Source organism: Candoia aspera, chromosome 7 (assembly GCF_035149785.1).
Source record: "Candoia aspera isolate rCanAsp1 chromosome 7, rCanAsp1.hap2, whole genome shotgun sequence".
NCBI classification, from domain to species: Eukaryota; Metazoa; Chordata; class Lepidosauria; order Squamata; family Boidae; genus Candoia; species Candoia aspera.
The window spans coordinates 56,846,328-56,874,180 of NC_086159.1; the positions used below are offsets into that span (position 1 = coordinate 56,846,328).

Genomic DNA, 27,853 nt, shown 5'->3' on the forward strand with positions numbered 1-27,853 from the left:
TAAACACTACAGAATGACATGACTGGTCAAGTACATTTAGGGGATTCCTGATGGTGAACAAGACATGCGAAACAAAAGCCTAACTGTTTAAAGAAATAATTTAAAAAACAGATGGCAGGACTTAAAGAATCATGAAGAACCAATGTAGTGAACCATATTGATAATCCACATAAAATAAATCATATCCTCAAACTCTAATTCAGAAAGATTATTATCTAAACTGACCATTGATACTGCAAGTCTTAGACAAGCCATTAATCTGATCCTGTATGTCATGCAAAAATTACCAGGTAACTAGGTATAAAGTCTCTACAAGGGCTGGATCCTTTTTTCATGACTAAAATAAGACTAAATATGTCATGGGTTAATAATTTGTATGGATCTATTTTGAAGGATGTGTCAATTATAAATACTTCTAATCACAGGTAATAGAGATAACAAGAGGCAGTTTCCTCTATTTTACTGGAAAACAGTGAAATATATAATCATCACTCTTTAGTTACAAATGCAGGTGTTATCTTGACAGTAACTGAGCCCAAATGGTCTCTTCTTCCCATATCCCATCTCTTATCTATAAACAAACCCATAAAACCTCATCATTTCAGTCCTCATCAGCAAAAGTCCATTAAGGGTTACTAGAGACAACAACTTATCTATTTTAACCTTGATCCAATAAACCAACTTCATATTCCTTCCTTTTACTTCTAACAATCTTGATCTTCAGTTCTTTCAAATAATGTCCTAGAACTTGATTTCTTTTCATTTTTTATTTGTCCCTTTTCACAAAATTCTTCAAAACTTTAACAAGCCTCTTTTGTAATCTAATATACTGTAGGAAAATTATCCAGGTAACTCTCTTGGTTTGTTATTTGTATATTCCTTTTAATTATTAAGACATCAGCCGGGGTTTTTTTTTTTGGTAGGTCCAGTATAGCATCTTTTCCCATATCATTCTTGTAGGTTTTTAAATCCACTTTCAGATCAGTCTCAGTCTTGTCCAGTAAAACTTGTTCCTCTTCCATAACATCTTTGAAACACAGACTATCTATAGAGGCAGACACTTTTAAAATTAACTTCTGGGTCCATTGTTCAAAACTATCCTTCAATATGTTGAATGTGAAAATATTTTGCTCCATTCTGTATTAGTGAGTGAAATTCAAGTATTCTTCTCCTTTAATTGTAATCTTTAGTTCCTTCTAGTTTCCTCAGCATGGCTGAGTTGGCTGGAAATTATCAGAACTGAAGTCTAATATATCTGGAGGCCAACAGATTAAAGGAAGCTTGTAAGATATCACAGTGGAAAAGTCAATTCTAACATTTTGTTTCCTTACTTGTGTTCCTGTAAACCATCCAGAAGAAGACTCTCATCTTCCCTGCCCTGTCCCAATAACATTTATTAGGAGGCAAGTTATTCTCTTGACTCTGAATAAAAAATGACTCAAACTGGCCTTAGTGCCTGAACAACACCTGTTCATACAACACAAACCAAAGAAAAGGAAAGGACAATAATTCCTGCAATCTTGTCCAGTTCTTGACAGATGGCCTCATTATTCTTGAATGTATGTCAGTTTTTACCCTTATTAGATCTTTGCTTTCCCTTTCCTATAAATTGAAGTCTGTATTCTATAATCAAGTAGCAAATTCATTCTTCTAGCTGCAAATTCAACTACAGTATTCATCCAAGTCTGTATAACCAAAATAACCTCATCCACATGTTGATATAGCACTGGCAAATATCAGCAGGCTTGGAAAAATCACCAAATTTGCAGAAGAACAAAACCTCTTTAAGAAAGAAAAGGGAAAGAGTCCAGAATAGCCTACACAGGACTGAATGTGACCAGATGATATAGAGCACTGACTGTTGGGGGTGGGATGAAAAATACTAGAGGGAGGGAATGGAATGGAATGGAACATGTGTTAGATGATACGACTAAATAAAATTTTGTTTATATTATACGTGGGCTTACTTACTTTGAGGAGTCTATGAAATGATTTTGATTGTTAACCACCTAGAGCTTTCAGGAATGGGTGGCATATGGGATGGGATGGGATGGGGAATTGCTCTTGCTGAAAATCTATGTGGTATAGAGCTGTAGTGAATGTACAAAGAACCCTGCCAGCAAACAACAAGACTATCAAATTACTATCCATTGTCCACCAGATTAATTTTAACAATTCCATGTTTCCTACTTAACACTGAAAACACCTCAGGGTTTGGCATTCAGTAGTCAAATATTCTTAGCTATTCAGTCTTTATATTATTCCTACTGAGAGGGGAAAGTGTATATAGCAAGCCTTGAAGCAATATTTGAGCTACTTTGATATCATGTTTTCTTGGAAAGCAATTTAGAGCTACGCTACAGAGAGAACCAAAAATAAACTGTGAGTAATTTACGTGTATTCAGGAGACATTTACATATGTGCTTGACATTTCAGGAGCTGAATTGCAGACGTTCTTTCAACCCACTGCCCTGCATCAATAAACTATGCTTCTAAATGCTTTAGAGCTGATCTGAGCAAGGGTCTACCTTCCCCTCTACCAATCCAGGAGATCATTACTCAGTGTCGTTCATGAGATATTGTCATCAGCCACACCTTCTTTGTGGTATCCAGAGAAAAATACACCAGGGAAGACTTACTGCAATGGTAAGCCTTCAGTTATGAGTCTTTCCCTCCTACTCCTCATAAGCAGATGTTGAAAGCCACCTAATCCCATGCACACTGGGTGGGGTGCCTGAGAACCCTAAGAAGAGAGCTGCTGGATCAGACAAAGGAATCAGGAGTAAAATCACATACTGGGTTAAATATAAATCAAGGACTTATCCACAGACAACAGTTTGAAAACTGTTAAATGACCTGGACTCTGATGTTATGGGAGAGAAAAATATATTCTCCCTGGCTACCTTTCCCCACATCATGAATAAATTTTAAATATTTAGCATATCACCAATCTGTTATCTTTAACTTAGGTTGAACAATGCAGTTTCTATATCTTTTTCTGAGTTTGATCATTGACTGTATTGCTGAAAGGGCTGCATCATGGGTTTCTACTATGTTGATCATTTTATTTTTATTCCCTGACTTAAAATAAAAAGTAAAGACTTCTTTGAGACAAGCACAACTCTTTGGTGTCTACATGTCTCTACATGTAGCCTTCTTGATAGCAAACCAGTTTTTTCAACTGCCCAGACATCTCTGGTAGTCCTCCACCCAATTCACAAACTCTGCTTGACTGATCTCAGAATTGGTCAAAGTTGCCTATTGCTGCGGCTCAGACATAGCATACCCATTCTCAAAGCCCAAGGGCAGAGTAAGTAAATTTATTTATTTTGAAGTAAGGCAAAATATTTATACAATCTGAAGAGAAACCAGAGTAAGCACTGTGGAACATCTTCCTCCCAGATAATAGACTTGTTACCTAGTTGATACTGTTTATCCATCCTAACCATGAGATGATGGTGATGATGATAATGGAATTTGTTGTAGTGCATTCCTTGAGGGAATTAATGTGTTCATCTGAATTCCAAAGACCTATGACTAGTACAAGGAATTATGTATGTAAAGAGTGTGGGGCCGACATATGTCAAGAATCACCTGCTTTCACACAAAGAAGACCAATTACTACTGCTATCTACAGGGCCGCAACTGGGGGGGGGGCAATCGGGGCATGTGCCCCGGGCGCTGCGCTGGTGGGGTGCCAAAATGAGTGCTGGTGGGGGGTGCCAAAATGGGCGCAGTATCCATGTTTGCCCCGGGTGACACAGACCCTAGCTATCTATCGAGTCCCTGCTCTTTTTTCTCCCTCCAGTGAACAGGGCAAATGCTGTAGAATAGGTGAACACTATCACTGAGGCAGAAAAAAGCTTGAAGAATTCCTCTAGGGAGATCTGCCTTTCCCTTATTCCTTAATTTCATTTATTAGGTTAAAGCAGTTTTATTACTTCCAAAGAATAATTGAGTAAAAGAATAATGATATGTTTTATTGCTAAACTTTTTATTGCTAAACTTGCAGTTGAATCCTCTATTTTGTTTTGAATAATAATTAATTTTATTAATACTTTTCTTTTTTACTGGCAAGCTCTTGTGTGAGGCAGTCTGGATTTTAAAACAGACATACTTTTTATAACAAAAAGTAAAACCCCTTGAAGTATCATTGATTTCAGTGGGATTTTCAAGTTCCATTTGACTGTTGCAATTATATTTTATCTTTGTTTGTTACTGCAAGAGATAATTGCTCTGTTTACCTCTAGATAACACTAAAAATGGTTAGGCATACTTTGCTAGAGTCAATTATCCCTCAAATTTAATTTGACTGAAGAGTTCCTATTTATATGCCATGAAAGACAGGTAGCAACTACCTTGGAAAAAGAATATTCAAATACTGTATATGCATATAAAACCCTATATCTTGCTTGAATCATTTCCTCCACCCCAATGTAGTTGCTTCTGCCAAAGGGCAGGTGCCAGTTAGAAATGAGAAGAGGAGAATGAAAGCAAAGTTCATGAGTAATTTTGGCTGCCCAAGAAGACAGATTATATTACAGCAGGTGCCTTAAAAAATCAGCTATAGAAAACATGACATTAAATAATATGTATTTGGGACACAGCTCATGGTCAGGTTTCATGAAGCCAACAGAAAATGCAGTCCATGAAAGAAAAGGATAGCCTTGCTTAATTAAAAAAAATGAAAATCCTAATTAGTTAAATATAAGAATTGTATATTATTTTTCAAATCAAGGGCTAAAGCAGAGTATGCAGCCTTGAGACATGCCAGGGCCATATTTCAAAAAGGAGTAGGTATAATCAGGATCAAAACTAAATTTAATTTCACATTATTTCCATTAAATTTAACTAAAGTTAAATGTGGACTCCCTGGTGCTGTTTGAGCTTGCAGATGTTTCATTACCCGAGTAGGTAACATGTTCAGTGCAGTTAAATGTAGTTGATATGATTATTCCCCAATCATGTATTTACATGACTACATAATTTACGTTCTTTTACATTAAAACTTGGTAACAACTTTCTGGGGTCTCTGGAGGCCTGTGCCAAAGTTTTTGGCAGGCCCAAGTTGTGCACCTCTAGACTATCTTATATTGCAAGGAAGGAAGAAAGATCCAGGGTTAATTAGGGACTATTTTTATTATCAGATCAGTGAAAGTAAAGCAAAGTAGGAAGCCTATATCCTCCAGATAGTTTGGACCTCAATTCCCGTCAGCCTCAGCCGGCATAGCATGGAAGTGCTAAGATTTATATGAAGATCATGTATATACATGTGGAAAGTGTACCCCTGCATGTGTGTGCCTGCATATACTGTATATCATCATACAATAGTAAACTACACTTGAGGTCTCTAGATGGTAGCTTTATCCAGAAGTGCCTTTCATTTCCTGTTAAGTGCTTATATGATAAAACGCTTCCCAGAGCAGCAGCTGTCTACTGATACAGACACACACACACACACACACACACAAAGGAACAGGCAAGAATATCTAACATCTGGGCTACTGCAGGTGATTGTTTCTTGGTTTCCTGATCCAATGCATGATTCTGATTTCAACCAGTAAAGCTGATAATGCTCACTCACAGATACCACTGTACCATATTCAAGATATAATCTTTGTACTCTGAAAGATTGTAAAGAATAGACAGACCTTTCACTCTTGGCTTCCTCTGACAAAGACCTTAATTTTGCATTATATGCATCCTAAAACCAATGCATGGCATGTCTTCTAGAGTTATTGTAACAAAGGCATCAATAGTCATTCTGCATTTGTACATGCATTAATTTATTGAGATATACTTTGAAATGCTTGAGAAAGGAGCGATTTCAAATTTAAAACAAAGCTACTCAAGGCAGGAAAGAAGTTTTCTAAACTGTTCATTAAGAGGTTTTCAGTTTTGCAAACAAACAAGCAATGGGATATGAATGTTGGCGGCCACTACAGCTACAGTTCTTTGCATGGTGTAATAATCCAGCACAAGGCTAGTCCTCTTTTCTACCCCATTCTAAGCCTTTGGATGATCTCTTATTCAGAAAGGGACATATCCCAGCATAAATTTAGCAAAAATACATTAAAGTTATACTGAACTTTAAACTGAAGATCTGTATCTAAATAGTTAAGAGTGCATATTTTCTATGTAGATCTCCAGTACAATCTCAGCATCTTCATACAGGACTGGGAAAAACTAGACCAAGTATCAGTCCTCAAGGGAGATGAGACTAGGTATCCAATGTCATGTAGGCCAGTACTTTTATTGTAAAGATGTAATATCAGAATCTTGCAAGTCTGAAGGCACTTCCCCCTTCCCTCTCTTTATCTTCCTGAGAACTAGGAAAGGGTTTGTCTGAGATGTTTACTCATGTTACATTCCTGCCCTGGACTCAGTCCTCTTTTTTCTAACTGTTGTCATGTTAGAGGCTCTTCCTCCTGTCCCTCTTGGCCTCTATACCAAGCCCCTGCCTGTCAGTCTAAAGCAGTTTTCCAAACCTGTCTGCTTGTCAGAGGTAGACATCATCTCTTGCCAGAATGGCAGGACGTACTGGCTGGCAAAGGTGAGAGCTATTAAGCAGATTTAGCAATGTTCTAACTTGGTACTCTTAAATTTTGGTAATGTTAAAAAGGGACTGAAATGCTTACTCTCTGGTAGTTGCCCCAGTCCCTCCTTAAAAGAACAGCTAAAATATAAAACCAATTAGAGCATTTTGTGACCTTAGTACATTCATCTGTAATTGATAAGAAATTAAAAACTGTATTAAACACAATGAACAAGGTTACTTCTTCCTAATTTGTTGATGGACATAGAGGTAGCCCTCATTTAGCAACTGCTTTGTTTAGCAACCATTTGCAGCTATGACCGTGATGAAAAAGTAACTTTACAACCAACCTTCACATTTATGACCTTCGCAGGTCTATAAAGCAAAGGAAAGTTGAAGTAAAATTATAAGCACAGTCATGGTTTCACTTAGTGACCGAGTTGCCAGTCCCACTTGTGGTTGCTAAATGAGGACTACCTGTATAATCTGTAGCTGGTAAGCAGCCCTTTGAAGGCCTGTTTTGCAGCCTGCTTTTGTAGCCAGGATTTTCTCTCTTCATCATCAGCACCTTACTTTGTTGCCTTTACTTTGCAGTAGCTATTATTCCTAGAATATTTATTTATTTTTCAAATTTTGTTACTGCACTTCTCCCCCAAAAGCTACCAGTGGAGCCATTGATAGGTTGAGAACATCAGTTGTCAGTGCAATACCCACGGTTGAGAGGACTGATGGCTGACCATGAAGCCCTTTCAGAAGGGCTACCGAAGAAACAACTACAACTGCCTCTACAGGCTCTGTGAATCTTAGTTGCTCCGAAAACACTCTATGACTAAGGTGGGAAGGAGAGGAAAGGAGAAAAAAAGGAAGTATCTCCTTTATTAACAGCAGGAAACACTCTATGACTAAGGTGGGAAGGAGAGGAAAGGAGAAAAAAAGGAAGTACCTCCTTTATTAACAGCAGGAAAGCAATCCTGAGTGCTGGGTTGGAGGTCAAAGTTTCTTCCTATTCCCTAGCAATCCTGTGCCTGAATGAAACATGCATGGGGTGGAATGGGTATAACAGAGAGGAATAATCTTATTATGCCTGTGCTATAGAAGATGACTTATTTGGAAACCTTCTCCCAGGCCTGGATTAGAGTTTAGGTTGCCATGGGACACTTCATTGCAGATCTATTCTTCTTTCAAAGAGTTCAATAGAGGAACTTGACATATTATTTTAACAATCTCCATGGGAAGCCTCTCATTTCCAGCTACCAGATCAGTGGAAGCAAGGTCAACATACTCAAATATCTAGGTAGGCTATAGAACACTCTCAGGTGAGAACTTTCAGTTCTAGTAATCAAACAATAAGTTTTGAAGTAATTTCCCTAGCTGTTTTAAAACACAGTGCTATCTCTGAGCAAGTTCTTGAGAGCTTGGGTTTCAGCAGTGATTTGTTGCACACACACACTGTGATTTTTAATAACATACACTTCATTTCTAAAAAACAACGAAAGTGAAAATAATTGCAATTAATGCCACTTGCTGGGGGGAAAATATTTTAATGTAAACCTAACCAGGACAAAATGGCCTGATTTTGATAATTACCCTCCATAGGTACAGTATGGGGCTACGCCCATGACATTTGGGGCCATCTTGTTCAAATTGTGTCAAAACGTGCCATTTGGCATTCATGCAGATATGCACCCATATTTATTCATGACCATTATTTTTCTATAGCAATGCCTAAAACTGGCAATGTTTCACTGTTTACTTGCACAAATAAATGTGTCCACCAAGAGGAGCATGCTATTATTTGCAGTAACTTCCATGAGGACAGACTCATAACATCCAGCCTTTGTGATTACCTAAGTCTGGGAACCCTACACAAGAGCCATGGACACCAGCTTGCCCATAGGAACTTCTCTTTCCATGGCTTTCTAGCCCTCCTGATGGTTTTTTAAAGGCTTTCCTTTGGAGGACAGAATGCTGGAAATGTCACTTGTATTACCAAGAATGCCTCTGATTCATTATTATCCCCAAAATAAAAATGGTTGATGGCTGTAACCCAATGTGCTCTTTCAAAATTTGCCAGCTACCCTAAAAGACTCATAAAAAATTGTTCAACTATGAAGCAAATTAATAGATGCAGTTTTATTGTCACACATATGTATGTATGTATGTATGTATGTATGTTAGTAGATTTGCACTTCAAGCTATATGTATCTTTAACCTGTTGCATAAAGGCTGCCTGCATCCTATTTTACCCTATTTAATTAGCAGTGTTCTTCATATACATCACTGTTTTCCCAAGACCCAGCTTCATAATAAATTATCTAACTGCATCAACAAATGCAGTCTGGATAAGGAGGAAGACATGAGGGAGGAGGAATTAATGGATTTTAAAGCAATATACAACATCTCTCTAGCTTTTTACAGAAGAAGTGGTGCATATTACAAGTCTGCTTAGAACTCTGGCTTGAAAACTGAAAAGATTTTCACAAACATGATCATAACGTTGAATGAAATTGTAGGAAGTTCACACCCATCACTCTTTAAATCATGTTTTAAAAGATAAGAAGCCATTTTTGGAACCCTGAAATCTTACCCCTCAGCATTTATTTTTTATAAATTCCATTGAATTTCATCATCTCTTCTTTCTACTCAACCAGCACTTCGTTATTTTCTTCTTCTTGGCAAAGTGCCTTTTTTTAGTATTTGGAAATAGTAGAACACAGAAAACTCAACCTGGACTTCCAAGTGGGAAAAAAAAAATCCTTATACACAATGACTTGGGAAATTATCTGAGCAGCATTTCTCACACTTAGCAGCAGTGCACATGGAAGTGTGGTTAAAACAAGCAAGTAAAACGAGAAGGGCTCTGGAGAGAGAAATATATATATATATTTCTGAGATTATTTCCCAGTTTACAAATCAGAATTTGCACATAATCAATCAAGTTGAAGACTTCGACATTTTTACTTTACTGTTAATATTGGACAAAGTTCTGGAGCTTGCTTATGCTTCAAACAATTAAATTACAATAAATTATCCCAGAAACAGGCTGTATAATTGTCTGTGTGGATTGTTTTTATGTGCATATCTTTTACTTCGGTGATGCATCTGATTTCAGGATTTGGGTCAAAGTATTTGAAACTCCTTGCAGTTTGGTCTTGATATTAGATTCTGCTTTATATCAAAAGGCAGACTCAGAGTAGCTTATAAGTAGACTTGGTAACAATATCTTAGACAGATACTATGCAAAGATTAAATCTATTTATTTAAATCAATATAACAACAACAACAAAAAGATAAAATTGTTCAGTATTTCTTGTATTCCTACCACCACCGAGCAGTATATTGGTAGTCATAAAACATTTCTTCTTGTTTAACCACATACCATAAACACTAAACAAAATGCAAGCTAGTTGTAAAGCATGGAATGTACTATATAGAGAAGATGATCATGTACAGTATATATACAATGTATGTTATACAGTATATGCAATATTGTTTTCATTTACTTATTCTTAGATGTTATTACACACATGCTACTTCATTAGAGAAACATAACCGATTATGGAACACAGTGTATTTTGAGTGGGCGACACTGACCTTCAGGTATAACACTGAAACAGCATTCTAAAGCTTCAGATTTTCTGACAAGCTGTTTGTATTTTTTAAGCTGCAGTGTCAGCCACAAACTATTCTTTTTAATTCAGAGGGCTCTATATGTTTAAACAATAATATTTTCATTTTTATGCTCAGTTGGTGGTATTAATATTTCTATTAATTCTGGCAAATAGAGTGAGATTTGGAAACACTTGCATTTACACAATGAATGTGGGAATACGGCTGTGCAACTCCATGTATGTCTACATAAGCGCTGCAATACTTCCTAAGTAAGTTACAGCATTGCTTGAGGATTGTTTTTAATGCAAATGGGAAAGGACATCTCTATCTGGGCCATCAGCTGACAAACATCACTAAAGTTGAATGGCAGACGCTAAGTTGGATCAAGCTGAGAGAACAATACTAACTTTCTTAGAGAATTCCATCTTAAGGAAGGAAGTACCCCTTGGCTGACTTAGAAAAGGTCCTAAAATGTGGCATGGGATCAGCAAAGATGATTTGGAAGCTCAGGGATTGAGCCATTATTTTCCCTTGTGATGGTACCAGAGAGGAGGAACAACTATGTCTAGCCTGCCTGTCACTGCTGTCTCCAGGAATCCTTTGGAATAGGCAGGTGATCTATTATCTGACCTTCACAAGCATCACCAGCCCCTCTTGGAACAACACCAGGAGTTAGTTGCAGTTGTCCCACTGATTTATTTTATAAGGGAATAAAACAGTAAGTCATTTGCTACTTATGAACAGAATGAACATTCTTTTCCATCTTAGCATTAAGACTGCTAGGTTTTCTATTTTCAGAAAACAATTTACACTAAAGCCAGTCACTACATTCCTGCAATATAAATGGCATTATTTCTTGGCACCTGATATAAATTTTAAGTCCATGAGCTCTTGTAATACTGAGTGCCCAATGCAGTCTAGCTCCTTTCCTCTAATTATTTGCACAACAGGAGTGAACATTTATTTTGGGGAGGAACAAACCCTTTTTTGCCACCTCCAGAATTTTAAAAAGGCAAAAGAAGTTAGAAATGAAAAAGCAACAAACAATCTCATCTAAGCTTGGATGTCAAAATAAACCCAGATACAGTAGTTAATGACTTAATTATTCATAGGAAAAAAAAGACCATCCACTGTATGTATAAACCATAAACACTTAGAACAATGACTTAATCCAATCCAAAGATAATATGTAGGCAGTTCCTTGGGTTTCTTCCTCTTTTTCCATGGCATTAGGGGTGTGGGGGTATGTGTCAGACAGACATGATTTAAGGTCTATGCATGGTTTCATTTTCTCTATCCAAATTCTACTTGGTTATATCAAGCATTAAGTACATGAAGCAGCAAGTCAAATCACATCTAGCAAAGTAGCATCTGTACAGATTGGAGGCAGCATTTCAGAGTTTCAGCAAAAGGTTTTTTAGCTCCATTTAAAGACACCAGTTATTAAATCTGGGGTTTCAGCATGAGATGTTCTCAAATCACTGATCTGCCTCCATCTGTCCAAAGCAAACTGGAGCTCATGCTTATTGACTGGGAAGAGCTAGATATATGAAGGCACGTATATACACATGTTTGTTATTTCTAATACCGGGCATGATATGACTGGTGGCTACTCACAACAGTGATAGCAGAAGAGATGAGATTTGATCATGCTACTTGGGGATTCCATAACACATAGTTGCTGTAGCTCACAGAATCTTATTGCATGAGAAGCTTTTACCAACCTGGAGCCCTCTAGAAAGGATAAACTACAAATTCCAGAATTCTTAGCAAGCTGTTAGGCTTGCAATTGTACAGACTGCAGCCAACTTAACTACCAGAGTTGCTGTGTGAGCCACACTGGCTCCCAGTTTCTTTCTGGGTACAATTCAAGGTGCTGGTTATCACTTTTAAAGCCCTGCATGGCACAGGTCCAGGCAATTTGCAGCACTGCCTCTCCTGGAGGGTACCTTCCCATTCTACCAGGTTGGATAGGGTGGGCATGCACCAGGTCGTTTCCCTTAAATGTTGCCACCTAGCAGGGTGCTTTTTCTATAGCAGCCCCTGACCTGTGGTACACCCTTCCTCCAGCAGCCCACCCCTCTTTTAGACTTCGAGAAGGCCATAAAAAGCTGGCTGTTCCCTAGCATTGGGATAGGGTGAGGTTGGAGCCTAGGCAGTGTATTTGTTGCTGTATTGGAGAGTGTTGGTTGGGGTGCCAGGTTCTGGTTTTATTGTTTCTTTGGTTTTTATTGTTGTTTGTCAGCCACCCAGAGTTGTGGCACATAAGATGGATGGCCATATAAGTCTTTTAAAAAAATAAATAAAGCTTAGGAACATTAGATGCATTACATTCATGTGATCTTTATTCACAGCATGCATTATGAAAATCTGTCTACTCTTAGCCTATCATTCTTCATAGGGTATCTAAGATGAAGAATGATAGGCTAATCCTAATGTGTATGAGACAGGAAAACTGCTAGATATCACACTGGGTAGTTTGGCATCTTCTTTACAGTATCCTTGTATGAACATGGGAGAAACCTTACACAGCCTTCTAAACCAATGATAATTCACAACCCATATGGACTCAGACTGAACTACTGTCACCCCAAAGTGCAAAATTCCTCTGAATCTTACTGTCAAACCCTTTACTGCAGAACATAGTTAAGGAAGCAAGATCCACACAGGCTTTCTTTAATTTGTTTTACTGCCAAGAATTAGCGGGTAGAATACAGAATACTGAGGATTGAGGCAGAAAACCTCCAGCTCTCTTTCATTAGTGAGTTCATTAAGGTCTCTTTGAAGCTTTTACATTTCTTTTTCCCAGGCTGTTTGCATGACAAGCTAAGAATTGGTTTCTTTGATAAGCCATAAAGGACCTCTCCCATCTGCTGATTGTTTGTGTCTAGAGATATTCCTCTCCCCTCTCAACCTCAACAAAATCTCTCACATTTACTGATAATCTGTTTCAAAATGAAACCTTCATGAAAAGAAGATTCATGTGAGTGTACTTCATGGTTCTTTTACAGAGGGATATAGAAGTAGCAACTGCTTAAGAAATTCCCTAAATTAAATTCCATATTAACTCAGGAAGAAATCTCATTACATTCCATGGGACTTATCTCAAATATAGTATATAACTCCAAAACAATTAAAATGATTTATAAACTCAGGATAACTGCTTACACCCAGTTACCACACTTTGAGCATCCTGAGGTCTGAAACAACTGCCATATATGATTCTTCTCACTGGCATTAATTTGGTTCCTAAATTAATTTATTGTGATGTTTGTGTTTGGCCTTTTTGGTTGCATAAATAAAATTTAAAATAAAAACTATAGAAAATCACAACAGAACAGAAGAGAAACAGATAATGTCAGTGATCACCTCTGTTAAGTAAGAAAACTTGTTTCCTGTACAAAAGTGTTCAGGCTGTGGAAGGATTTCTTATAGAAGATTTCAATCTGATAGGGATTACAGTTTAGAAGATATTTATGTTGAACCTAACAGGTATAGAAAAGTGAAATAATGATACTTGAAGCAGAGAGTTCAGAGATCACAGTGGATATGAAAAGAAATTAAAGGCACATGATGTATTATATCATTTAAAAACTTAGAGTAACCTTTTCAAGTAATTAACAGAATCTTCCTATGCAAAAGGTGCATACGTTAAGGTGCTGGGCTAGAAACCAGGAGGCTGTGAGTTCTAGTTCTGCCTTAGGCATGAAAGCTGGCTGGGTGACCTTGGGCCAGTCACTCTCAGCCCAACTCACCTCACAGGGTTGCTGTTGTGGGAAAAATAGGAGGAGGAAGGAGTATTAGGTATGTTTGCTGCCTTGGGTTATTTATAAAAATAATAAAGGCGGGATAGAATAAAAATAGATAGATAGATAGATAGATAGATAGATAGATAGATAGATAGATAGTCAGTCAGTCAGTCAGTCAGTCAGTCAGTCAGTCAGTCAGTCAGTCAGTCAGTCTATGGGACACATTCCATTTTATGCAAGCAGAAGCAAAAATGATGGACTACAAGAATGGAAAGGAAATGCCCTTTTAGTTCTGTTAGGAGAATCCACTTCTGCAGATGGAAACATTACACAGGATTCTCCCTATTCATTTAGCAGATCATATCACAGCTCAAAATAGAGAGCCAGTTTAGTGTAATGGTTAAAGCACTGGGCTAGAAACCAGGAGACCAGGAGTTCTAGTCCCGCCTTACACACCACGCCAGCTGGGTGATCTTGAGCTAGTCATACTCTCTCAGCCCTAGGAAGCAGGCAATGGCAAACCAATTCCAAAATCTTGCCAAGAAAACTGCAGGGACTAGTTCAGTCAGTTGCCAGGAGTCAACAAGGACTCAAAGGCACACACACAAAAAATCACAGTCCAGAATGGTCAATCAAGATGGAGCAATCAAATCCAGGCAGATAGAAGCAGCTTAATTCTTAGTAGTTGGGATCCTCAAGTTTAGTTCTCATTCTAGTAATAACCTGAGTAAAGCCTTAACTATCTCCCTATGAGTGAATGATTTCTATTCATTCATTAAAAAATGACTCCTCTCCCCACAAAAGGGTTCACCTGATTGAGATGAAATGCCTACAGACCTTGGAAACATAGAGGGGCCACTAAGTTCAGGTAGGAAACAAAGCCATTACAGAAGAGATTCTTTAGTCCAGAGGATGGGAGGACTCTGAGAAAGAGATTTAAGTTGTGTGCGAAAATTGTTTTGGTAGGCTTGCAAGATTACCTTACTAGATTTTTCCAGAAATCCAAGTGGTTCTTATTTCCTGACCTTTGAGCCTCAAAGGGCTTGACCATGGTAAAACCTGCCCACTACATTGTATGAATTACCAGTGCATTGTCTAATCAAACATATTGCTGGACAGTCTGAAAGATCTTGCCCCAACACCATCAAGGAGCTATACCAACAACCCTGGAGCCTGAACAAAGATAGCAGGGTTCATCAAGTACCATCCATTCTGATACTGAAATCAAATTATTCATCTATAATTACTATAATCATTACTATATCTGAGCAGTGCTTTGTTTTCTTTTTAAAAGCAACAGCTTCCACTTACATTTAATGTTCTAGATAGAAAAATTTATCCAAAATAAATAAATAAGCAACATACCCTCAAAGCTTCAATCACAAGATCTCGTGCTTCCAACTCCCCTTCTAAAATACTCAGAAGCATCCTCAATTCTGATTTGCTGAGACTGTCCACATCGAACTCTCTTTTCTGCAGAATAAAAATGAATCAGTGAGGTTCAATGAAGAGGTTGCACCTAATGAAGCAATAAAATTAAAATATTATTCCCGCAACACGGTTCATTGTAAGTTTAGTGTAAGGAAGGAAAAATATGTTTTCCATAAGAGTCAAACAACTGCACTACAGCAAGCCAGAAACTGAACAAAAGTACCAAAAGATCAAGAAACTCACCAGGGGTTCAGCTCAACCTGAACAATAATTTACTTTTTCCTTCTTTATGTTCAGCCATCAATAACAGTAGCTACATAGATGCAGATGTTTTTGAGAATGTCATATATTCTGATGGGTTCCTTTTGACATCTATCCATTCCACAGTGGAAGGCATGGATTGATTTATGAACATCTTACCCTCTAGGTTTTAACACTCCTAGAAACAGCATTATCTCTGCTCATCTTCCATGTAGGAGAGTATAGGCATATGTATATATTTCAAGTCACCCTGTTTCTAAAATATAGGTATGCAATTTGAGGTCCCATGGCCACATGAAGATCTCATAATCCTTAGATGTAGCCCCAGTGGTAATTGCCAAATGTTACCAATTTACAATTTTAGAAAAAGAAGAAGAAAAACATTATATATATATATATATTACTACAGTGTCATGCTAATTAAATGTAAATGAAATGAATTCATATTCACATTTCTTTTGGTCTCACCCACCATTTTGGAGCATGAGGTCTATGGCATGCTACTATAAAGGTAAACAGGGCTGTTGGCGTAGATAATGTTGCACATCTCTGTTTTAAAGAATATTCTAAAGTAATAGATTTCTGTGTACTCTCAAGGTGCTTTCCTGCATACTAAAGACAATGTCAAAGTTGAAAAAACATAGCAAGCAGTGGTGACAATATATTTTGGCTGGTCATCCAAGACAGACAAGGTTTCAACTTTTTCAAAATCGCAGTGCCTAAAAGGTCAGACCTCCTCCTATAGATTTCCCATATTGCAGTTCCTGACTTTGGCTGCCAGCAAAGGGGCATCCTGGCACCCCATGTACCTTCAGTCCCAAAGAGTGCCTATCCTTGAAATATTTATTTAAATATGTACCTCCACCATTTTGATTATATAGGCACTCAAGGCAGCTTCTAACCTTATCTTTTGATTTGTTGGAGTCACTGAATAGGAAAACAAAAAATTCTGCCTCACCAACCTTCTGCCTTGGCTGTAAAGGATATAGATGTGGTAATGCATCTTCCATTGTACCTGCCTTCTTTATATTAGCAACTAATGCCAGAATTTTTGTCTGCTTGATTTCCTGGGTTTTACAAATGCTATAGCAGTCTGTAATGGGATGGGCATTTTTTTATTATTATAGTTCTTTCTTACTTATTGTTCTAATTTAAAACTACTTGGTTAATATATATTGCCTGGACTTGTCTCCTTCCTTCAACCATTTTGGTAACATGCTGTTTTAAATGTTGGGGGGGGCACTGGGGAGAAGCAGTAAATCAAAGTCCAAGCTTCCCTTCAGTTAAACATAAAAGAGATTTTTTTTCAAGACGAAATATAAGATTCTGTAACTGCTAGAAGATTATTTATTTGTTATTCAAATTTTGCTACCGCCCATCTCCCCCAAATGCATGCCCAAATGGATAAACTTATAAATTTCAATAAAGTCAATCCAGTTCCATTAAACTTTGATTGTATTTTTATTTTCTCACTGCTTATATTTGTAGTTTAACATTCTTAAGTAGACTGGTTTAAATCTCATATTCATACTGATTGATTTCCTGGCTGTTACTTGTTCACATAAGGATCAGTACACCACATACAATAAAGATTACATTTTATCAAGTCGATTTCATCACACATCTTCAAACTTAAACTGTCCACACATCCACTGTTGCTCACTACCATTGGGGGTTTTTTTTAAATCTATTAATCAGGTTTTTTTTTTTTTTTTTTTATCAGCTTTCCCCAATCCAAGGAGGAGGAGATGGAGAAGATTTATGGTAAGCAGTATGGAGCAAACGTTAAGATAGTTAGCCAGGGACTGATTTGCTATGAAGTTTTTAGAGTTCACATTTAAAGCATATTTATGAAGAACATCCTCTGAGCAATCTTTTATATCTTAAATGTGTCTTTTGCTTAACTTTTGGGGGGTATGCAGCTGAATCTGGATAACATTAAAAAGAGTATTTTTAACAGATACTGAATTTCAAAAATAAAGAAGTCTACTACTGATGTTATGTCTACTTTGTCAGGAAACAAAAATCCTTCCAAGCACACTATTGAAGAAACAGTGTGGAAATAATATCTTGGTTAGGATTAGCATTATATATACCAAGTCACTATCCAGCAACAGTGTATTCTAGGTTTAAATATGTTTTTAAATATGAAGACTTCATAGGGTCTTTGTTCCAAAGGATCATATATTTGTTGGCAAGAAAATTGAGAAAACCACATGATAGACATTTGCAAGCTTACAAAGTTTAATCACTCGCAAACATATACATTTTCTGTTCAAATAGAAAGAAGTAATGTGGGTAGATGTTTTCCATTAAGTTTATTTACTTTTTTAAATTTGTAATCTACTGAAAAACATTGTCTAGCAATTTTCATTTAGACTGGACTTAAAAATTTATTTGTTTGATTTGTATAGCCACCCATCTCACATACACAACTCTGGGTGGCTTTCACAGTCAAAAATCTAAAAAACAAAAAACAAAATCAGTTGTATTGGTCATGCTTGATGGCATTATTTAGCATTACTGGATGGCATCCAGAAATAAGTAGCGAGATCACTAGGAATGAAGCTTATATCCCTAAGTAAAACAGTATAAAGTGTGTGCATTATTGTAAAGGAGTATGAGCATATATGAGAAAACTGCATAAACAGTTTAACAATATAGTCTTACAATGTATACCCACAAGTAAGTCTTATTGGCTCTGTTCCTATAACACATGACCCATTCAGTCAAATCCTCTTGCCAGGGGTTTTGGCAGCACACAATTACCATACGTGGGTCAAAAATCACATTTTCTGGAATTACTAGATTGCTATCCGCTCTCTGGGAAGCATCTACATCCCAAAAACTCCTGCACTAAGGAAGTACTGCTAAGAATTCATGGCATCATCAGCCCCTTCCCAACTGATCACAAGGGCAATGTGGGGGTTGAGGCTGAGAGGAGGCCAACAATTCCCAGGGTAAAGATGGTGATTATTTAAAATATCTCAACCATCCAAGACCATTAAGTGATCTACTTAATATTTGTTAACTAGGAAGGGTGGGAGAAAGAAACCTAGTGTTTAATCCTCTGGAAAAAAAATATGTGCATCTTTAACATCTTTGCACTGTAATGAGCAATCAACTGAGAGGCATCATTCCCAGGGCCGCAACTAGGGAGGAGCAAGTGGGGCATGCGCCCTGGGGGCTGCGCTAGGGGGGGTGCCAAAATGAGCGCTGGGGGGCACCAAAATGGGTACGGAATCCATGTTTGGCCCAGGTGACAGAGATCCTAGTTGCGGGCCTGATCATTCCTATATACAAGAAAGATTGTTTAGCTGTGTGCAAGTTGGTGATAAAAGAATTGAAAACAGATCCTTAAAAATCTATAGGGCTTCAGAAACATGGAATCTACAACTTTTCTAAAATTCTGGAAGAAAAAAAATTGCATTCACATAGACATTTATTTGGGTATTTGAAAACATTCATTTCAAAATTGACATTTCTAAATATACTTTGATATCTTTAACTTTTATTTTCACTGGAACATTTATGAAATGGAACATTTTAACTCGATTGGAACATTTACCAAATGGAAAAGCTGATGGATAACTTAAAGATGATTTGCACATTAGCCCTGGAAATGTAGATCAAATCATTTCACAATTTGCAAAGATCAAATTTCACAAGCCTTTTGATTTCAAGGACTCAAGTTAATATGTCTAGAAACCTAAACATACTTACCCGGGAGTAAATTTTGTTGAACTCAGTGGAACTGACTTCTGAATAAACCTACACAAAATTTTACATGCATTAGCCACAGAAATGATCAGACTTGCAGTCCACAGCATACAGAGGGCACCACCTTGCCTTGTTCAGAGCCAAGACAGCTGTATCAACAAATGCAAAGGATTTCTGGCCTGCTCTCTGCAGGGACATGTATTTGCTCTTCTTGTCTTTCAGCACATTTTAATGGGTGATTTGTGGTACTGTAACTACTATAATTCTGGTTGTATTTCACTCTTTGATAAAAATGTATTATGTAGGGCTGTTAGATAATATTTTCTGTACTACTATGTTTTAGTTGTCACAGCATTTTATGTGATATAGTATATTCTATTCAGAAAAGCAATCAATATATTATATATATATATATATATATATATATATATATATATATATATATATATATATATATAGGGTTTCATTAGTAATCTGATGCCTCCTGGTGACACCACTGCCAAATCTTACAAACATACACAAATACATCAGCAATTTATGACAACGTAACTGCACCCATGTGACAGTTAAGTCCTGCCCATGCTATAAGTATTGGACAGGGTTAATAATTCAAATGGCAGATTATCACAGTCTTTGAAAATCTCTCACTCAGCAGTTTTATTCATGTTTGCTCAGTAGCAAAGTCCATTAACTTCAATGGGTTTATCCCAATCATGCATGTACATGGATGGCAATATGAGCTTTCTTCCCATAGCAACCTAGATTTGCCCACAGTTTATTAGCGGAGAGAAGTCTGGGTCAATTCCCTTTATATACTACATATAGGGCCGCAACTGGGGGGCAAGCAAGTGGGGCATGTGCTCTGGGCGCTGTGCTGCGGGGGTGCCAAAATGAGCACTGGGGGGTGCCAAATTGGGCGCGGAATCCATGTTTGCCCCGGGTGACACAGACCCTAGTTGCGGCCCTGGCTACATAAATGACACATTGCACATTACAAATCTGTAACAACATAGTCGTTTCAGATGGGTGAAGAGTCTGCATATCCATAAGGAGAAACTGCACTTATAGCTACCAGATCTGGGTTGTCATACAGACAACTACTGTATGACAGCAAAGAGAGTTTTCCTATTTTCTTTGCTTCCATTTTGTAATTGTCTTGATTAGGGCAAATTATTGCAACATTTCTAATTCAGAGTCTATTCTGTCATCCTAAATTTCAGAACAGTAGGTGTCAGTTGCTTAAGGAAAACAAAATAAAACAAAAGTTCTTCATTTTTCAAACCTATTCTTTTTCGGGATATCGTTTTTTCCTGGCCCCTTCCACCAAGCTCTTTGACAGGTCGTTCCCAGGACCTCAGAAGTGGCAAGAGAGAAGCTGCTGCTTTGAAACTGCCAGAAATGTGTGGTAGGTAAAGTTCTTGAAAAGGAAAGTAGATGCATTTATAACAGCTCTTATTCCCTATGGGAAGGTCTGTTCCTGCTCTTGAACATCATTAAAAGCTCACTTGTGTCAGGAAAAAAAAAAAATCAAAGTATGTTTGCAGCAAGCACTGTGCCAATATAACACAAGGATAACATCTGTGCCAGAATTAACTTGCCTAGAAAGTCCCACGCATGTTAAAAATTTAACACTGCAAGGTCTTCATAAGAAATCTGAGAACCCTACATATAAAGCTAGTAGACTTTAAAAGAAAAATGTGATAAAAATGTTCTATTAGACATTTTTACCCTTCTGCTGGTTCTATTTACATTTATAAATGTATGAATATGAATAATACCAAACAGATATATTCTCAAGGTCACTGAACTCTCAAGATTGGCTGTTAAAAGCTTTGTGCTCTCTTGTTATATTCACAATGAAGTAGGAAAAAAGAGTTTCCTTCCTGCACCACCCTCCTTTTAAGAACATTAAAAAATGCTGTGCAGTGAGTCAAATCACTGGTCTATCAAATGCAGCATCTTGGTGGATGCTGACGTTTCCTATCTGCAGTTTCTGGTAGCTGAAACAGGGATCCTTTGCGTATAAAATGCCTATGCAATGAATAACTATAGCCCCAAATGCATTTCAGTGCATTCTTCCTGGGAAGGGCAAACTCTAATCTGAATTGCAGGTGTTAGATTAGGACAGATAGCTGCAGTCAATGTATTAGAAAACAGCAGTCATGATTTTTATGTGACATATATATGCAAGAACATGTTTGCAGGTGAGTCATCTAAAAAACATATTTACCAGATCTGAGTTGCAAAAACCTGGATGACCACCAGATGGCAGGCTGGTGGCCCTATACTTGTGGAATATAAGAATATAACCTTTAAGTAGCTATTTACAGGTATTAAAATAAATCAGAAATTGGATACATAGTTTAACCTACCAAAGTCTCGCGAATGCAACTCTGTTCAGCGCAAGCTTACAAAGTACATATAAAGCCCCTGTTGCTATTGACCTAATTAGGTGTCTCAAAGCAAGAGCAAAATCAAAACAGCACATCTGCTCTTCCATAGTGCAACTCTGTAATGAATTCAAAGTAGATGTCAGATGTACTCCAAGTCTGCATGATGCTTCAAGTATGCTGTAATATACTACCAATGTGTCAAGACCACCTTTCATGAAACCAAGATGCATTATATGCAAAGTCTGTAACTGTACACATTATGGAAATATCTGATGCAGGAGGCAATAAGAAGATCACAATATTGTTGTCATTATATTTAAAACAAGAATGAAAAGTCTTGCTTTCTCCTAAAGTAGACTGACTGCTCTCCTGCTGCTTCCCATATGGCCCACGAGTAGGGGTTATATGCATATTATTTGCAAGATTAACATGTGCAACCAACTGTGTTCAAATAAACCATGAAGCCCTTATCGAAAGTTCCCTAATGAGCGTATAAATGCCATGAAAAGAAGCTTGCCCACCACAACATTTTTGCAAAGATCAACTGTAGGATAGCATATGGTATGGTCCAGATTATGTTTCTCAGTTCAATGCCCCAATAGACTTGATCTCTGCTCTTCATGAAGCAGGAATTTGCTTGAATTTGCTGCCATCAGATGTGATGTTGGCTACCCCTAAATTTTTTTCAAAGGGGACTAGACAAATTAATGAGGGAAAGGCAATCATTGACTCCTAATCTAGATGGCTGTGTGCCACCTTCTGAATCACAGGCAATATGTCTTAAATATCAGCTAGTGGTGAATATCAGCAAGGAGAACTATCGTTCTCCTGTTCATTCTTATGAGTTTCCAAATGCATCGGATTGACCATCATGAGACGTAGCACATAGGACCAGAAATCCCCTTGTGTTCCTATAGTAAAACGGGTTCTAGTAGACATCTAGAATTTACTGCAATACAATCAGATTCTGTAACAAAGCCGTAAGTGTGAGACTGTAAAATAAGGATCCTCAAGACAAAACTTTGAAAAAAAAATGCAGTTCACAGATCTGTACTGTCTCCAAAAGTGTCTTAAAAAAGTTAAGATCCAGAAACACTCATATTAACCTAATAGTGAATCAGTCTAATGTAAACTAATTAGCATCAACTGACAATGCCTGTGAATCCAGAAAGCAGCAGCTGTTATGTAATATAATGCCTGAAACAGTTCTTGGGCTGTGGCTCACCAGTAGCTTCAGGCAGATTATTATATTTTTAATACACATACAAACCATGAGAAACAAGTTCCTTGAAAAATCTGTAGTGCATAGCACAGTTACTACATCTTGATTCGCCATCTTGTACTCATATTTTATATTTTATATTTGTATTTGTATTTTTATATTATATTTATACATATTTACAGTATATTTATATGTACTATAAGGGATATTATATGTATTTTTAGTGATATGTTATTTTTATTATTTGTAAACAGCCCCGAGTTGTTGTATACGAGTTGGGTGGTCGAGAAGTTCAATCAATCAATCAATCAATAAATAAATAAATAAATGCAGTGGCATATAAATTTTTGAAACAAATTTCACCTTGAAGGCAGCAGTAGCACAAGTTAAGAACTTTCCTGTGCAGTGGGGCAATATTTAGTGTGGCTATTACTCAAGAAATGTGACTTCATGAATCACATGAAGGTTATCCTATCAGCCCCAGCCAGCACAGCCAAGAGCCAAGGAATGTGAGACCTGAAGTCCTAAACCTCTGAAACACCAAAGGTTGTTCACACAGCCTACTGCATACGTAAAAATCAGAATCAGTCTTGGATGAAATCCAGTTACCACCGTATCTACCTCCTTATGATCCACTCTCCTGCAGATTCCCTAATGTCTTGTAAAAAGGCACCAGGAAGGCACCCAATCTGTGTTCCTTTTGAGAAGGCAGAATCTGAACCTGTGGCCTTCTCAATGTCATGGGTACATCAACCCTCTAGGATAGCTTATAGAGATGCTTCTCTGAAAACGTGGCTTGGAGCTTCATGTAGGTGTGAGGGGTGAATCATGCCAACTGCTTTCATGTTTTCCCCTTGTCAGCATTACCATGGCAACAAAGCAGATACCAAGGTTTGCATCCCCCCTCCTCCCCTCCCCATGCCATCTAAGCTTTGCTTAATTCAGGAAAACATAGAATGGGAAGAATTTTGGCTTCATTTCCAAATATGTCTATTAAATAACTTCCTTCTTCACTCCTCTCCCAGTCATAAATTTCCTGCTGACATTCAAAGGCAGTGTTATTTTTTCATAATATTCTATACATTTTTCCAGCAAAAGCCTGCCAACATTGTTGCTAAAACTTACTGAGTTGTTTTGTTTTTCTTTTAGCAATATGCTCTGAAGCAGTAGCTAGAATAAAACATTGAAGGACAAATTTAAAATGGCATTCTTATCCCAAAACTTAAAAAGCAAAAGAATGGTGCTGTTAACAATTGTTGTTCCCTTGTTTATAACATGATTTAATCTATCCTTTGGAGTCTGTAAAACCTAAGCCAGATTTCAGTTCAGTTGAAAGCCCAATGCTGGAAAGCTAACTGTTAAATTACAAATTAATCTGAGACCTAGGCAATAATGCAAAATCTATCTGTTAATAAAGACACCAGCTTTTCTTCTTTATAAAGCACCAATCACTGTTTTACAGCCCAGCCTTATGCACATTTAGTGAGATGCAAGTTCCACTTGTGGCAATGAGCTTACTCCAAGACGTGTGCAGAGAATTGTTAACTTCTCTACAGCTTTTCCTAAAATGTGGTTATGGCTGGGGCTGGACCTCTTCTTACATTAATTTATCATAATAAAGGCACCAGTTATAAGAATGAAAAGTCTTCCCTGATCAACCTTTTAGTAGGGAAACTGCTTATAAATAGCCTTCCAGGGATTGGCTCTAATGATACCTGGCTGCTGATAGATAAATTCCCCGTTCTTTGCAGCCTCCACATTGGCTTCAGAGGATGGTAAGCTTCTCCAGAACAGATCAGAAGACTTGCTCTCGGAGGGTGTGGGTGGGCTGCAGGGGCAGGAAAACCCCCTTGTACAAGCGGAAATCCATTTCCATAGCTTGGGATTTAACCTTGGCTTCCCAAATAAAATATGTTGCTTGACTTTTGAAAAATGGAAAGCATAAAAACAGCCACACACAGGTTTCCTGCATTTGACTAGAATTTTAAACAAACTACTTTTCAAAGCGCATTGCTAATGCTTATCTACATATAAGTTTAATTCATTCTGCAATCTGGGCAGGGACCTTAGTTTAGTTATAGGGCACATGCTTTGATCCCAAGTTCAGTTACCAGCATCTCCATATAGGACTTGAAAATAAATCCTGTGTGAAACCTAATCCTGAGACAATAAGCAGTGATGGGCCAGGTGGACTGGACAAGGTGGATCATGAGTTTGAAAAACTGTAAGGCATTTTCCTCTTTTCCTAGGTACTTGAATATTTATTTTACGAAGCTTGCCTCACTTTATGCAGGAACAACTGATTCAGCTGGGTTACTCTCAATTGCCATGCCAGAATCTATTCAGCAGATCAGTATGATTTCAAGTAGTTTAAATCATTTTAATCAAAATATGTATATTGTAAAACTAAATATATACAGTGAGTTATATAAAAAAACTTAAACTAAGGATTTCTTTTACATCATCTCCAGAAATTATTCTTTTAAACAATCGGTGTATACATGTTGTGAATTCCACATTCCAATTTAGTTTCTCAAATTCATGGATGTAGTACAAAGGAGTATATACACATCATGATGTTCACATGCTGTGTGCTTCTACAGAAAATCCTGGTGTGACCTGCATTTCTTTTTGACCGGCTTTTCTCATAATCTCAATCACTGCCCTGGAGTTTTTGTCTAAAGGTCAAGCTTTATAACCATCTTCTCACCAGATGTCCCCAACTTGCTGCCCCCACAGAGATCTTGAGCTATAAGGGCAGGATTTCCAGACCACACAGGAATCTGGGAAGTTGCTCTCCAACACATCTGAAGAGAACCAGGCTGCTCTAAAGTTATTTTGCTTTTTTTTTTAATTACTGAAAAGAGAAGAACCAACTGGAGCAAATGCAATAGTAATTCCAAAGGACAACCTTCATACAGGGAATACGCCTCACTTTGGGTTACTTCCGGTCAAAGTGCTTAGCAAGCAACGCCAGTGAGAAATGCCTTTTGGAACTTATGGACAAGCAACACAGGCTGCTCAGCTGACAAGAGGGTTTTGATTTACAGCTTTCAGGGGAATAATCAAAGCATGGATTTTTCTGTGCAGTTCCACAGAATCACCACCAGATTAAATCGGCCAAGCAACTGAACTAGAATTTGACCTAAGAATTATAGAATTATAAAGGGCATGCCTATAACATTGGGGGGGGGCGGTGGGGGGAGGGATATTAGATGGGAAAGACTGCCAAACTGGATATTTGATGAAGTAACAAAGCCTAAAATTATCTGTACTTTGGAGGATTTTGAAAGAGTACCGTAAGCTTGTATTCGCGTGAGAGAAAGCCTCTAGCAAAGATATTTAAAAAGATAGATCATTCCTGCTCTGCCACTTTGAAATGTGTGCGTGAGGCTCCATGGGGAACAGCACAAGGGAGAGCCGGAGCAGGCTGATTCCCTCTCTGCCTGCAGGAAGCGCCTTCTCTCCTATTAAACATACCCTTTCCCAGGTGGAGCGATCCTGCTTCAAAGAGATCAAGAATTCAAAGGCAACGCCGCCGCGCTCCAAAACCTGGAAGGCTTCGCACAATATCCCAGGCTTGATGGGGCGGGAGAGGCAACACGTATGGAAAGGGAAGGCAGGGCGATCGACCTAGGCAGGACTATGGAGGATCTACCACTGACAGCTCCTTGAGGGACTCCGCTAACCCATCCACCCCGGCGGCGCGGCAGGTTGGGGACGTCCCACAGCACTGTCCCATTGGAAAGTACGTGGGGGTCGCGTGGGCAGACCTACGTACACACCAGCAGAGAAACAATGGGGAGCCGCCTGGGAGAAACAGCCCGGGGTCTAGCCTTTTCTTCCGAGGAGACCCTCACCGGCCGCCCCTACTGCCGGAGAGATCGAAAGACACCCGGGGCAGGGTTACCGGGGAGGTTTCAGGTGCCCACCCATCTTTCCCAAAGCGCACTATCTATTCCCCACGCGTGCTACAGCGCCCGGAGTCGCCTCTCCGAGCGGCTCTGAGCAGGGTCCCGCGCCCACCCTGCCGAGATCGAAGCGGGGGGGGCACTCCTGCGACTGCGGACCCCCAGCTCAGCGTTCGCCGCGGCTTCTCCTCCTCCCCAAAACGTCCTCCAGGACTGGGAGGGAGCCAAGCCCCCACGCCGTCCTCGCAGCCCTAGCTGGGCCCCGCGCGCCTCCCCTCGGTCCGTGCGCTCTGCCTCCCCAGCCCCGCGCGCTGGGCGCGAAGCCTCCGGACACCGCCTCCCGCCTTGTTCCACGCCTGCCCTGCCGCGGCACGTCGACCGAGCTTGGCCGACCAGGAAGAAGGACGCGAGCTCGCCACCCGCAGCGTCTCTCCTTCGCTTACCGCTGCCGTCGGATCCTCACGACCGCCGGAGCCGGGCTCCCCTCTCGCTCCCTCCGTCGCCATTTTCCCACTGGCAGAGCAAGCCCCGACTCAGGGCAGAGGAGAGCGGCGCCGAGCCGAGCGAACGGCGGCCCCCGCAGCGGCGGCGGCGGCGGCGGCGGCGGCGGCAGCAGCAGCAGCAGCGGCGTTCGCCGCCACCGCTTAACTCCTTCGGCCCCAGAGCGGAGCGCCTCCCTCCGGCCCCGCGCTGCAGCCCGGGAGGTGGAGCCGTTGGTGTGTGCTTTCCGTGCTGGTGTTTTTTCCCTCCTGCTTTTCTTTGAAAAGGCCTCTTGAATATCGGATAATATTATCCGCATGTCGGGTGTTGTGATCTTATGTTACATGCCGCCTTGAGAAGAGGGACTTACAAAGCAGCTACGAAGCGGAAGACTGGGAGGCTGTCACGCTTAAGTCGCTGCAAAACAGTGCTGACAGAACACTTGCCAGTCGGTGTCCTAGGGCGTCCACTGAGAACCACTGGGCGCCAGCGGCTGCTGTCCTCATTATGCGTGTGCAGCCTGTAATAAACAAAAGGAT

General features: G+C 39.0%; 1 protein-coding gene across 3 annotated transcripts in view; it reads right to left on the reverse strand.

The window, feature by feature from the left end:
- CTTNBP2 (cortactin binding protein 2) overlaps positions 1-27,423 on the reverse strand; it is a 96,703-nt gene extending 69,280 nt beyond the window's left edge. For 2 of the 3 annotated variants that reach the window (XM_063309510.1, XM_063309509.1), the window contains exons 1-2: positions 27,278-27,420; positions 15,262-15,369 (exon numbers count right to left, since the gene is read on the reverse strand). In XM_063309510.1, the coding sequence (XP_063165580.1) occupies positions 15,262-15,369; positions 27,278-27,340 (171 nt within the window). In that variant the 5' untranslated portion in view covers positions 27,341-27,420. Of the gene's footprint in view, positions 1-15,261; positions 15,370-27,277 lie in introns of all 3 variants that reach the window. The other variant, XM_063309511.1, reaches the window with a different exon arrangement.
- Between the last annotated feature and the right edge of the window lie 430 nt (positions 27,424-27,853).